The sequence below is a fragment of the Centroberyx affinis genome, unplaced genomic scaffold (assembly GCF_046629955.1).
Source record: "Centroberyx affinis isolate AG114_WGS23_722 - 3 ecotype Tasmania unplaced genomic scaffold, CSIRO-AGI_Caff_v1 ptg002986l_1, whole genome shotgun sequence".
Lineage (NCBI taxonomy): Eukaryota > Metazoa > Chordata > Actinopteri > Beryciformes > Berycidae > Centroberyx > Centroberyx affinis.
This window is the reverse complement of record NW_027281092.1, coordinates 25,558-40,775: the sequence shown is the minus strand read 5'-3', so window position 1 is coordinate 40,775 and position 15,218 is coordinate 25,558. Positions and strand designations below refer to the sequence as shown.

General features: G+C 41.9%; 1 protein-coding gene across 9 annotated transcripts in view; it reads left to right on the top strand.

Annotated features, from left to right (window-relative positions):
* The first annotated feature begins 886 nt into the window (after positions 1-886).
* Positions 887-15,218, top strand: part of cnnm2b (cyclin and CBS domain divalent metal cation transport mediator 2b) — a 30,376-nt gene continuing 16,044 nt past the window's right edge. For 8 of the 9 annotated variants that reach the window (XM_071537131.1, XM_071537132.1, XM_071537137.1 and 5 more), the window contains exon 1: positions 890-2,375. In XM_071537131.1, coding sequence (XP_071393232.1) covers positions 890-2,375 — 1,486 coding nt within the window. Of the gene's footprint in view, positions 2,376-15,218 lie in introns of all 9 variants that reach the window. The other variant, XM_071537138.1, reaches the window with a different exon arrangement.

Here is a 15,218-nt window from a genome sequence, read left to right as displayed (position 1 = left end):
ACAGGTACTGTGCTGGCTTTTTGTATGTCCTTTATAATGAACATCTTTTCAAGCTAAAGCCAGTCAGTGTTGTAGCAGGGCTTGGAGAAAAAACACACTTAGCTCTTAAAAAGGACCAGTGCACCCCAAAAAAAAAGACTAGAAACCAGATAATATCAGTGCAGTTAGTTGGAAGGAAAATACAACTACATAAAACACTGTAATTCGAAGACGGAAATATTATTATTGTTATTGTATTATTATTAATGAGAAACAGGCGAAACTAGATAGATTGGCTGAAAGCCTGCTGTAACCAACACATAAAGTCTGATCTGTCACTTAGCACCTGAGTCATTCTTTCTTTATGTTCAGATAGCCTTTTTAAAATGAGCCTTTTACTAGAAATGTGTATTGCAGAGCTGTTTTTTGGAAAAATCCTCCTCCTGAGGACCATGTCCCCGGACCCCAGTAGTCAAATCTGCCCCCCCAATGGCCAACTGCTTCCTACGCCCATGGCTGAATCAAATTCTGACTTCCATCATGTACATCGGATGCCTCCTATAGTAGAATATATCTTAAAAAGTCACGAGGAGAGTCCTGTCTTTCTCTCTTGACATGAGGTACCCTTGTTTTGGAATTTGATTCGCTGAAGAGGCTGTGAACTCCCCGCCCACCGGTCAACTGCGCCACCGGATTGGATGCTGCCGTCGCCTGTCTCGGGGACATCAGGGGAGGCACGAGTTCGCCCATAGCCTGGGCTCGGGAGTCATCAGTATCGGACGCGTAGTGGAAACAAGCAGGTCCCGATGCACAAGTCACGGCAACCCTCGGCGGAGATGAAGGCGGACTCCGATTGGCTCTGATTTTTAAAAGCCTTTTTCATTCAGGAGGTTGGTTGCCCGTTATCAATATGGCAGAACCGTCATCCCCAGTACCCACCGCTGCAAAAATGGCGTCACTTAGCCGGGTTCGAGCTCTGACGATGATTTTCTTAACTGTCACTGGCTGTTTTGTCATCCCGACAAGTGGCAAGGAAGGGTCCGAGGAGACGGTCATCATCGGGCTCCGACTGGAGGACACGGACGACATTTCCTTCATGGATAAGGGCTACCTGCGGGTGAGTGAACGGTCTCGGGTGAAATTAAGGGTGTACGGGCAAAACATCAACAACGAGACCTGGTCCAAAATTGCCTTTACGGAACACGAGCGGACCCGAGCGATAGGGAACATTGACAGCTCCTCGGGGGATAATCAGAGCCAAGAGGACACGTCTGGCTTGCATCCCTGCGGTATTAGGACTTCGGATATAATTATATTACCCAACATCATCCTAAACCGCAAGACGTCTGGAATAGTTGAAATTGAGGTCAAACCTCTACGAAAGACGGAAAGGAGTAAGGCGTATTACCTTTGCATCGCCACCTCCACACCGGCCGTGGCCGGGATGCACGACCCGTGGACGGAGAACACCTGGATCTATCACGATGGGGATGACACCAAAGTGATAGTGGTGGAGGAGAAAAAGTTTCTGCTGCCTTTCTGGCTCCAGGTCATCTTCATCTCCATGCTGCTCTGTCTGTCGGGCATGTTCAGCGGGTTGAACCTGGGGCTGATGGCTCTGGACCCCATGGAGCTGCAGATAGTGCAGAATTGCGGCACGGAAAGGGAGAAGAATTATGCCAAAAAAATAGAGCCCGTCAGGAGCCAAGGGAATTACTTGCTTTGTTCACTTCTCCTTGGGAACGTGTTGGTGAATACCACGCTGACCATCTTGCTGGATGATATCGCTGGATCTGGGTTGATCGCGGTGGTAATGTCCACCATTGGAATAGTCATCTTTGGAGAAATCGTGCCGCAAGCCATCTGCTCCAGACACGGCCTCGCCGTCGGCGCAAACACAATATTCCTCACCAAGTTCTTCATGCTGCTCACTTTTCCCGCTTCCTACCCGGTGAGCAAACTGTTAGATTATCTGCTGGGCCAGGAGATTGGAACCGTGTACAACCGGGAGAAGCTTCTGGAGATGCTGCGGGTGACGGACCCCTATAATGATCTGGTGAAAGAGGAGTTGAACATCATCCAGGGCGCGCTGGAGCTTAGGACTAAGACCGTGGAGGACGTGATGACGCCGCTGAGAGATTGCTTCATGATCCCCGGCGATGGCATCCTCGATTTTAACACCATGTCCGAGATTATGAAGAGCGGCTACACGCGCATCCCCGTCTTCGAGGGCGAGAGGTCCAACATTGTGGACCTGCTGTTCGTGAAGGACCTGGCATTCGTGGACCCAGATGATTGCACCCCGCTCAAAACCATCACAAAGTTTTACAGTCACCCGTTGCATTTTGTGTTCAATGACACCAAGTTGGACGCAATGCTGGAGGAGTTTAAAAAAGGTGAGCCAGTTTACCGTGCGTAAAGTGCGCAGGTTACCAGAGATGATATTGCGCGCTTGACAAAAGGAATAAGTGCAAATAAATGGGGTCCTGAGTAGATTGATAGCAGTTTAATTAACCTGAACCTGAATCACACTCCTCTCTCAATCTTTTTCTTGCTATCCAAACTTTCATCAATAATCATGTACACTCAAATCAACCCTTGTCACCTAAAGTGGAAATGTTATGTCCAATTACACATTCAACTCACTAGAAGACAGATAAACAAGTCAGATAGAAACTTCCCTAAAGAAAACTGTGCAGTTGGATGTCTGTCGTCCCTCAAGTGACAAAGGTCAAAACACAAAGAGCTTTGCCCTTGAGGGATGATGGAGGAAAGTCAGGTGAGTTATGTAATAGCAGTGATACTGTAATATAACACAAGCCTTGTCCTTCCAATCTTTGTGGAAGCGCACTGTAAATGCTCCTGCTGCTCTGCGCACTGAAAGGTCAAGGTGTGTGAGTTAGCAAAACTTTGCAACCTGATTTTCAGGAATGAAAGAAGGAGGAGAATTCTTGCCCCCCCTCAAGATTTCACAAGAAATTCCAGGTCCTAAAGGAAAAAGGGCAGGGGGGGGGTGTTTTGGCACTCTGCGCTCTTATCTGGCCTGCCTGGCGGAGCAGCCACATCAGTAGTGAGCTGCACTTGCCTCGGCCTCTCTGGCCGCTTCCTGCACAGGGGAGGGAAAGGGGACGTCGTTATCTTTCTCCATCACTTCCATTCCGTGTTAATGTTCACACGGTTCTCTTTCTCCCCCTCTCTCTCTCTGTCTCGCTTACGCTTTCCTTCTCTTACCTTGCTCTCCTCTCCTCTCTCAATCTCTCCATTCATTCAACTTTTTACTCTTTCCTCCCTCCCTCCCTCTCTCCATCCCTCTCTCTCTCCCTTCATCTCTCACTCTTTCTCTCTCTCTCTGATTTGTGAATGCATTAGGACATGTGGGAATGGTGCAACGGCGGTGCTAAGGTTATCAGGTGGGGGCATCTTGTTTGAGAACCTGCTTAAATCCCTCTCTCCCTCTCTTGTGCTTGCCTCTGAGTGATGGTGGCGATAACTCCTTTTGTCCAGCCCCTGGAATGCAGTCGTGTGGATAATGAATAACAGCCTCTAACACCCTCAAGCCCCCTGTGTGCTGTGTATGTGTGTGTGTGTGTGTTTGTGTGTGTGTGTGTATGCGCATGGCATTTGAGAAAGATGTTTACCTCACCCACGGTTTACCTGATGTTTTGCATAGCTACCCCCTCCCCCCCCCCTCCTCCTCTTTGTTGCCTCTAAGTTATTACTGGCACAGTGTTTGTAGATTTGGTGCAAGCTTCTCATTTCTTCATAATGACAAATGCACAGACATGCAGCAAGGAGCAGCCTGATGATACATGGACACAAGGGGCCTGTCGTGGTTCGCAATTGATTTGGCATTATTTAAAACATGGAAAAAGCGTGATTGATGCATTGCGTGGTCATTATAACGTTTGCTTTTCCTATAAGAGGATTAATCAGGAGAAAAAGAGAACAAATCAATGAGCTCCATTACCAGAAATTAGGTCTAGTTCTCCCCGCCAAATTAGCATTACATAATATACTATTTGGGGGTTTTGTTTGTTTTCATCACAGTTGACTATTTACAGACATTAACCAACAGGGGAAAATAGATACTGCAGTTCTCTTGAGCTGGTTGGTTATTTTTCAAAGGTACAAAAAGCAACAAATACAGCAGCAACATTATGACCAATTATGACCCTTTCAGTGTCTCTCACCTCATTTACCACGGCCTTCTGCCTTGTTAAAGTTGACCATGCTTGAACAACCGATGGCTCTGACATTCTGTTGAAGTGTTATGACTGCAAAATGTTCATTGAAGTTTTTAGGTTTGTGCATGTCTGTGTATGTGTGTATGTGTGTGTGTGTGTGTGTGTGTGTGTGTGTATGCCTGACTGTGTTTTTGAGTGTAAATGAACTGAAGTGGGTATTAAAATTAAAGAGAGACTGAGAAAGATTTCACTCAGGTTGAGTTTTTCAGCAGACATACAACTAACCCTGATCAAAAGCAACAGACTGCAGAATTATCTTGAAAAAACTGCAGTTTCTGCTCTCACAAAATTGATTATCAATGTTCGTTGTAGGAAGCAGTCAGAACAATTTGATCGTGAATGTGGATAGTGTGGTGATGCAGGATCACTGGATCAGTGACCATCTTCATTTGTTATGACCTGAAAAGCAAAACTTATTCTGGTTCTGGTTAGGGCTGGGCAATAACTGGACAATTGTTTGTCTTTCAATAGAATTGTGATTATATTATTATATATTGTGAGTAAATAATGATATCGTGAGTTATCGTGATACACAGTTCCGCTGTCTAAATTATTTATAATAAGAAAATGATAATTAAAATCTATCACAACATGAAATCAGAAACAAATTAGAAAATATTATTTGAAAATGACAGCTCAATGTGATGAACATCAATTTTAATATTTACTGTAACATGATTTTGCATACGTCAGCAGATATTGTTCTATATCGCTATCAACACAATTTCTTATCATTATCGTGATAATAATTTTGTCCATATCACCCAGCCCTAGTCTGACACATTAATCTAAATTGAGCTGAGTTGGGCAACAGTAGACAGATCTGAATGTGGTTCATACATTTGGGAACAAAACCTATAGGATGTAGAATGCTGTCTCCAAGTTAAAGTCACCTAACACCTCAAGTGCTTAAACTTTTTTGAAACAATTTCTAATATGAGCTTGGGTGTATCTGTTTTCCCAAGTCAGCCATGTTTTGTGAATACAGTTTGTTACCTTCCACAAAAGACTATTGCCAACACACTTCATCATAAATATCCAGTTGTGATGTGGAGTGTCTGAGGCACAGTGTTGGTAGTTGTGAATGGGGTGTCAGTGCGTCTCTGGGTTCCTGCTACTGGCCCGGCTCCAGGGGGAATTCGCCTTCAGGTTCTCTTGGAAATCATAAGCAACTGTTTTAGGGAGGGCTGCCGGGTCAAAGTTTCCCGTCAATCTGGCTCTGTTCGCAGCGCACACTCAGTTCAAAGTGCTTTGTATTGTAAGTCATTGTTAATTAATTTGATGCCGCTTGTGGAGCTGCACAGTCGTCTGAAGTCTGGTATAAAAAAAGAAAGAGACCTGCATTGGTCTCATATACTACAGTGTGCCGGAGCACCTGGGGAGCTTATGACATTGCTTCGCATTTGATCTGGACTTTTGAGAGATTTTGTAATGGCGAGGTTATTTCTCTGGAGATTTGTGGATTTATGGGGGATGCTTTTACTTTCGTATTCCCAATTTAACAACATTCCTTAATTTACTCATTCATTCATTCATTAAAGCTTACTTTGGCCGAACAAGATAATCTACTCAGTAACAACAGTGAGCTAGTTTTGCCATGAAAGAAAGGAAAGCAAAGTAACTCAGAATGGCAAATGTAGAGCATCAAATATTGAAGATGCACTATATTTTCTTCGTGAGCCTCTTACACTCTTACTTTTGGCATTCCAGACACACAGTGTGGTATTAAAACAATGATTAAGTAATTAGCACAAAACAGATCTGGACCCCAGTGGTGTAACTACGCTAAGGTTTGCCCGGGTCAAGCCAAGGCCTAGGTTAGGGGTTACAGCCATATTCATTCTGGAGCCTTTTAATTGAGACAGACACCCTTCTGGAAACTTCTGACCCTTTCGTTAATTGCTCTCCGTCTGTGATTGCAACGATTACTGTCATCCAGGGGCCGCTTGTCAAGCTGCAGGTTTACCGATTAATGAGTGAGTCAGTGTGTGCCATTTGGGGCCAAACCAAGTAGTACGCACAGAAAGGGCAAATCAGCCGCCCCTCCAAGTTGAAGTCATTTCTGATAATTCCGTCAGTGAAAATGAAAGTAAGTCATTGACTCATTACCATGCACTGCAGCTGGCCTTTCGAGGCGAGGCAAGGAGCAGAAAGTTTCTGTGTGAAAGTTTTCACTGGGATCAGACAAAGTGGAGAAATGTCACTGCTTAATCAGGTTATGCACAGGTTTTCCTCCCCAACACTTGCTTTCTGCCCCTGGGGAAGGCAGGTCACTTGCCTAACTTGAATAAGGAGGGGGACTGGGACTGTGTGTCCTGTGTTAGTAAGGCAGGGTGCCTTACTAACACAGGACACACAGACACACACATTCAATTGGGCTGAGTTCTTCTTATCCTTAAACTCTGTAAACTTGGTGTGTACGTCGGTTCAGATGCGGCACTGCATATCGGTGATATACATTGTGTTTTATGCATTGTTACCACAGATGTGTGAGCCACTGTCCTTATTACAATTCCCTGCAATATTCCTTTAAGGGCTTCACTTTTTAATTTGTTTTCATCTGAAAACCTACTGAATAATGCAATGGTAAACAGTGAAGGTTACTCGTTATGGCAAGGCCAGTGAAGCTATTTTGTCTTGTGTTGAACCAGTGTATCATAGCCTGGGGTATATGAGCTTCACTTGTCTCTGGGAGCAAGGTCCCCGGTGTAAAAGAGCCTACATGAGGCCTGGCACGTCTTGAACTAGTTCCCCGCTTTCTGCAATATAGGCCAATCTATGCTTAATTCAGATTCAACAGCCTCCGCAGACTCCTTGCTCAGTACTTTGTCTTAAAGTGAAACTCATTTCTTTTCTGTCCTCCGTCGGCCTTGTCGAAATAGTGACAGCAGCTATGTGACTTGCTTCAAATGGTTTTATTCTTTCGGGGCATTTGTTGGTAGTGTATCATAGCAAATGTCTGAAAAGCTTGTTGGAGTGTTTGCCTGGTAACCCTTGGTGCTAACACTGGAATAAGTGTTGGGATTAAATGGCGTCATGTTGGCAAGAACAGTTATGTTTCCTGGTGAGGGATACCCCTTTGAACACAGCAAGACTTCTCCTGCAGGCCGCTCACTTTATCAGGACTGATTACCTTGAATCAAAGGTTGTCTGTTTTTTTGCTTTACTTTGTGCTACAGAGGACACAGCAGTAATAGACTACTTTGAGTTGGAAGTGTAATTTTGATGCAAAACATACAGTAGTAGATGCATATGATAAGCATAGGGTTTGGTAAAAACATGTCCTGACTTTTGGGTGATGTCCGGGTTAAACTCTTGGTCTTCCTTGACCAAGTTTGTTGTGTTAAAAGACTGGCTTTTGAATTGGCCTACATTCTTCAAATTCTGGTACAACATGGAGTAGGCCTTTAAGACCCGATTAGTACCACAATTGAGAAGTGTGAATCTAGGCACAGTGCATTCCCAAAGCCTGTCTGATCTGGCATTATGACTTTTCTTTACATTTCACACGTTCAGGCTCCCCATACTACCCGTGTCATTCAGAGAAACCAGTGCATGGCTTCAGCTTCAGCTCTTCTGGCTTACTGTTCAGATGTCCTGTCCTACAATGTAAAGCTTGAATGCTTTGCTTGTTTGTACTTCAGTGTATAACCAGGTAGGCTATGCCATTATTATGCAATAAAGCCCTACAACTCCAGCTTCTGTGGTCCACCATACAAACAATTGTGTCAGTATCAGCTTGCTACATTTGGCAATAGTTGGAAAATACTTTAGCCTCCAAATTTGCCCCACTTGGCAAACCCGTCTGTAGCCAGAAAAAGGTTCAATAGAAGATAGAATGTGCCAATGCGTATTCAAAAACAAATCACAATGAAGTTGCTATTGCCTTAAAAATGTGATATTATGAAACTTTACTATGAACAGCAGAGTGTCTGAAATGTCCTTTATGAAGGACTTTTGATCTAAACCTCTTTGACCTGTCCTCCTCTTCACTCCACTAGCAAAGACTTATTTGTATGTAATACTGACGTGTAAATAGGTTGCTTATTGTAGAGGCTTTTATGAATGCCTGCTAAGATTCTTTTTATCACTAGAGTCAGTCAAGGATAAGTCACATATTGTACCAAGGAAGTGAGTAGGATATCAAGCATGTCTCACAATTCTCTGAGGCACATTTTTAACAGAACTCCTGAATGAGGTGTGTGTGTGTGTGTGTGTGTGTGTGTGTGTGTGTGTGTCAGATGTGTCAGATCAGGCACTACTTTTGGCTGTCCTTGAATGAAATGAAATACTGTATGAAGTACTGGTTTTGATCCTAACATGAACCCTTCAGCGGTAATGTTTGATACTACTTCATCATAGGAATTACTTTTTCTTATGGAACACATGAGAGAGTAGCATCTGTCTAGCTGCCTACATAAATATTGCGCCACTGGCTTCAATCAGATGTTAAGCGATTGAAAATGACTAACTGATGCTTATTGTCTCAAATTGTCATAATAGCTAGAGGGAACAAATGCTTCACTGAGGCTTTTGACAACACAGTTTTGGATATTTGTTATGCTTCACATCCTCCCATTTTATGAATTTGACCAATGACTCATTAGTGACTCTCAGTTCCTGTAATCTCTGGTGGTTCATTCCTGAAGTAGGGCTTTGGTAGTTTTACGCTGCGGATGAAAGTAAGGAGCTGAGCGTGCTTCCAGCACAAGTTGCCTAGGATCTGTGGCCATGCACTATTGAGAAAAGAGTGTTATTATGCAATCCAGAACGCTGCCACCCACACGTTCCCTTTAATAAGCTGTTTCCCAAAACACAGATCATACTGGACCTATGTTTTTGGTTTTTTTTTAACCTTTTTAAGGGCAAAAGCATTAACAGGTTATGTAGACTTTAATTGACAAGACGGAAGAGCTATTACTGTAATAGCTGAGGACTGATATATGAGACAGACTAGGGCTGAGAAAAATTAACATAAAACTGCATAATTGTCTATGGAGTAGGTTCCATGTAGTCTTTACTGCTTCATACGTCTAGTATTGTCTGGCCCGTGGTTTGTTTTCTGCTTTATATATGCCAAGCTGTCTGTGTTTGGTCTATTGGAGCTTTGTTTTCATATTGTAATCAGTTCAAGCAACAACTTAGTCCTCAGTTACACGCAGGCCTAAATTTAATAGAAAGGTGACGAGCGGGAGGTAGTGCTGCAGTATTTTCATATATATTTAATTCAAGTATAATTTATGTTATTATACAGCTTGTTATTGTGTGTAATGCCAATCCATTTAAGAACTCACATACTATTTATCTTGCCTAGAAAGGACTGTTCATTCAATACTGTGAACATGAACGAGGTTAGAACAACTCAACCCAAACCACAAAATCCAGACCCTAATCTGTGATGTCATCAAGATGTAGGCCTACAATTCAGATAGTTAGTGGGAGATCTACTTTGTGGCGTCATACACCACTTGTTTGTTTATTTACACCAAATGATCTTCATTCTATCACAGTAGTAACATCTGAGCCACTTAATGTGTCCATATCCCCACAAAATCCTCCTGGGTGTTTTCGCAGTCACCTTTTCTATTTTTTTCTAATTCAGTCTCATTGGCACAGCACATTGGCGTGTCATTACAGATTTGGCAGTGGGACAAACTCTTCTCTCTCATCTCTCTCTATACGGAACAGTAACGACTGTAATGAATGTTAATACAAATTGGAAATTCAGTGGTATCGACCTCTAAGTTGGATGCAAGGATTTTTATTCACTCTTCCCCCTAAAACTTAGAAACTCCATATTTTTTGTTTCTCTGGCGAGAGGAAAAAGTTTTGGACGTGTTTGTTTATGTCTTTAAGATATTATCGTTGCAATTTGGGTGTTGTGCATTACGTCATACTTGAAAAATGAAAGGAAATTGCTGCTATTATGTAGCTGTATGATGATGAGGATGATGATGATGACAATGATATGGTGATCGTTATATCTTATTACCTGTGACTGTGAAATTTGAGAAATTCCTTCTAACTTGTAGGCCTGCAGTGAATCTGATGCCCCTTTCCCACACAGTTAGAGTTATTGAATATCTATTGTCAGATAGTGGGACAAGGCTGTGTGATGTTTGTCTTTTTGAGAATCATCAACCTTAATTTACTGGCATCTGTTTGACATCTTTTGAGTACTTCATGTACACTACAGCTATTAGCTGCTATTGAACATAGAACAGTACATAGTATACAGTACAGTATAGTGCAGTAGGAGCTTCTCATTTTCCCAGCTCTCAACTGCTTAAGATCCAAACACTCCTTTCCTCCCACAGTTACTCTTTCTCTGCATTTGCACTTAGACCTTGTGTATGCATATCCAGTTATACCTTCAGCTCATTTGTGTCTGACTTGAGTGAGAAGAGAAATAAGGCCCATTCAGTGTGTGGCTGTGAGAGGGACAGAAACCCCTCTCGCTGGGTCCGTCTAGCAACCAGGCTCTGTGCAGCGCACTCAGGGAAGCAGAGCCACTTGCTTGTGCAGCAAAGTCCCATCCCCCTCCTTCCACTTTCTCTCTCTCCCTCTTCTCTCCATATTGTCCTCTTGCCCATTTCCCTCAGTGTTGTAAATTACAAACGACACAAACCTCCAGGCCTAATGCCCTGCCATGGACGCCTTCCAAGCTGCACTTTTTGGAGAGCCAAGGGGCTGGCTTCATTGATAACACCGGGCACACTGTCTGTCTCTCCATTTACTGGCAGGAGGAAAAGCCCAAGACGGGCCCTTCACAGGCCCAAAAGACACCAGCGCTTTTTACAATCAGCTGATGGAACTTTCTGAGACTTAAGCAGAGCTCAGCAGTGGGAGTGTAGCGATGTTAGTATTTCATTTCAGTCGGCTATGTAAAACACATCAATAATGAATGAAACAATTTGGTAAAGGATTTAGATATTACCCTTACTCCTATCTGCTGCCATAGGATTTGATTATTAGAGGGAAGTTTCAGGACTGCAGAAGCCTGTTGACACTAATCAGGGCATCTCTCGGGACATTTGAAAAGTTCTCACACCAGTGTTTTTGTTTCGGGGAAATTGGCACCAGCCAGCCGTTAGCACTTGTTAGCAGAAGCCAATGGGGCATGAAGCTGTCACTGCATGTGCACCATTCCATATACTGGCATTGCTGAGCTAATATTAAGTATGAGAAATAGAACAACTTTGAAAAGACTTGTGTGTGATTTTGTGAGTAATGATTGATTGGTGATCAGTCGGCTAGCTTCTAAAAATCCTTAACATTCTCTTTCTCAGGGCTTTTTAAAACACACATGGTCAAAATTCGAATTAGATTGAGCAGCTTTGTCATTTCATATTATTTCCAGTAAACACATCACTCCAGCATGTGGTCTCTCCCTAAAGGCCTGTTTAAATTCTTCCAGTGAGGCAAATCACACACCCTTAACAGCTGCACAGCTATGGGTAAAGTGATAATCCTGATTCTTTTTGGTCAGTCTTGTAATAATGATTGTTAATCATGATTACACAACAAGTCTTGACGATTTGAAACAAAAATATTTTACTTTTGCATTCTATATCAACTTAACTGGTTATGCTGCTGATATGCCAGTAATCTACAATTATTGATGGGGGAAACTAAAATATACTAAAACTAAAAAATACTAAAAAGTATACACAATTAATTGTGCAGCTTTTCACACCCTCTGGAATGCCTTCACTAACTCTTTATTTGAATTGGGAGAGCTGGTCATGTCTGCCAGTCATAGTCCAGTATTGTAACTGTTCTGTATGTGAGAATGTAGCTACACTTCAAATTTGTTCAAGAAACACCACACTAATTAAACTATATTTATCAAAAAAACAAAACAAAACATTAAATCATTAAGCATATTATTCTTATCCTGAGACCTGAGACATTGTATAGGCCTATTTGAAAGCAAATGCAAAAGAAGTGAATGCTAATGGATGTTTGTGATTTGATGATTGTTTGCAGACGTTTTGAGTAATGAAAAGAAACGTCATCAGATGTAGGATGTTCTTGCCGGTTTTATTTTCTCCAAACAGGCCACATTCTCACAGCTTAGTGCACAAAGCATGGGAGCTTTTTTATTGGGTACTTAGCTCATTCTAGCTTTAAGGATTTCGCCCCGGCTAATTGTTTTTATTGAGGTATTAATTATGAGTTATAAAGCCGTAAGTACTCGGTGCCAAAAATGTGTGTTTTCAGGTGTTTCGATTGGCTTGCTCTTACTGTGTCACATGTGAAGAGTCCCGCAAATGATACGATTACAGTAGTGAGGACGCTATGTGACTTATTGTTGTCATCATTCACTTCCAAAGCTTAAACAGTTCATTTTAACAAACCAGACTCAGTGGGCGTATTCGTTTAGACAATATGTCGGTGATAATGGAGCAGCCCTTCCATTCATATTACGCTGTACACTATGGGCTAGTAAAGGATAAAGCACAATATTAAGTGACTTATAACAACTATTGCTAAGTATCCTCAAAGTTTTTCAGGCTTCAGACAAGTCTTTCAGACTTACAAATCAACGTTATATCCTATACTGTATACTGGAAAAGATGCTAGAAAACTATTGTAAGTTATCTTGATCAAGCACAAGTTATTTATATGACATATTTTTCTTTAAACATGTCAATTAATTGTGCTAATGTCCGTCAGTGGATCCTATAGCCCATGTGAGCTGCTTTCTATTGGGATGTTCAGTGTCTCCCTTCATTCATTTCCCTTCACCACTACCAGCCAACAACCAGCCTGATGTAAGGGATTTTTTTTTGCGTGGAATTTAGACTGAGAATTCCCAAACCGGACCAAATGAAAGTAGCAGAAATCAACTATTTGAGGCTAGTGGTTACAGTTTTTTACAATCACTTTGGCACTAATTTCAGAACCTTGTGGTCATTTTTCAAAACTCTAGACACAAAACACAAAACTCAAAACGGTTTTCACTTGTAACACAGGCTGTCCAATGTTCAAAACATTGCATTGTGCATTCATATCTTTAAAGAAACCTTGCACTTGCAGAATCATTGGTTCAAATAACTCATTTATTATGAAATACCATAGGAACATTCATTTAGATCACCCACACACAAGATACCGATAGTTTCACTGTTTAGTTGTTCGTACAATCATTAAATATTGTAGTACAAAATATGTGATACATGTTTCATTATGGTACTACACGTAAATACATCACTGTAAAAGGACTAGTAGAGAGAATACTACAGACACAGTGGAATCATTGAACAAAATCTGAAATTTATTGATGAAATAGGATTCTGTGAATCAAAGCAAAAATAATTAGCTACAAAAAAGAAAAAAAAACTACAGTACTGTAAAACATCAACTGCAATGTTCCTCACCTGGCTTACTGTAATGCAAAAAGCAAAACAAAGGATTGATTACTGTTCTTCTACATTTCCATCAACCCTGTCTCATGGATTTGGCCACAGGTTCTCATCCACATCACAATGGATGTTTTCATTAGCCAAACATCTTGGGAAGAATCTTCTGAAATCTGAAAACATGGTCTGGAAAAGTGGAACATGGGTCCGATAAAGAATGATGATTAAATATTATACCCATAGATAATGTAGTCCAATTGGTTCATGTTCCACGGTAATTGGTGTCAGTGGATCTTGTTATTCTGAAACTTGATCTAAACATGGAATATTGTTTGTCAGTTTCCATAAAACTATGCATTAAGAGTAATGCAACAGTTACTTATCATTTTGAGCAGTTGTATCAATTGATAGTTAGATCATTGTAATGAAATGAATAGACAGTCATCTCAGATGTAATGTGTGAATTTCATTTTGAAATGGTAATACTTTGATGTTAAGTTGTGTCATTTTGAACATGTGATTTTAGTTCAATGAACAAATGATCTTAGGTTTATGTGTATTGTATCCAAGCAATTGGAAGAAGTGTTAGAGTTTTGAAAAATGTGCATTTTGATCATCGGTTGTGAGTTTTGTGTCTAGAGTTTTGAAAAATTACATCAGGTTGTAGTAGTAGTGCCAAAAGTGATTGTAAAAAACTGTAAAACGGAAATTATCGCATTTATTGCTAGCATTAGAATAGTTCCTCACGGGTTATTTCTTTACTATGTAGTCTCTAGTTGTAATTGTAGCGTGGCGCATACTATTGAAAAAATGGTTGTCAGACTACTGGCTTTGTTTACCTAAATCTATTGGACTGAAGACACTTTTTTCAAGTTCAAATGTATAATGGACACAGTTCCCCTTTCATGTGTCTTGCCACCTCAGAGCGCCCCCCATCTCTGTCATCTTGATGTGATGTGCTCACCATTCAGCAGTTACAGCACTCACATAACGGAGCAGCACCTGACCACAAGCCCATTCATTTATCCCCACCAGTTTCCCATTGATGCCTCTCCTTATGACTGAGGCCCATTGGAATCTCCACTCAGGGGACCTTTTAACAACAAACACAGCCAGCTACGACAGCAAGCTGCTTCTCTGAATGAACAACAATGCTATTCCAGCAGTGTGTGTGTGTGTGTGTGTGTGTGTGTGTGTCTGTCTGCGTGTGTGTGCATGTGTGTTGGCCTGTGTGTGTGTGCATGCGTGTGTGTGTGTGTGTGTGTGTGTGTGTCTGTCTGCATGTGTGTGCATGTATGTTGGCCTGTGTGTTGGCCTGTGTGTGTGTGCGTGCGTGTGTGTGTGTGTGTGTGTGTGTGCATCTGTGCATGCGTGTTTGCCTGTGTGTGTGTGTGTGTCTGTGCATGCGTGTTTGCCTGTGTGTGTGTGTGTGTGTGTGTGTGCGTGTGTGTAGTGAAACACCACTGGCTAGTAGCAGCAGAGTGATCTTGTGACCAAGGCCCCTTAATGATGGTTAGGAGCTGTGAGCAGACTTAACCTCTCTGCATTACCCTGATTAGTCCATATCATGCTAACTGTATTGTTTGGCCCAAATCAGCCAAGACATTGCAAAAGGACGAAGAAAGCATCA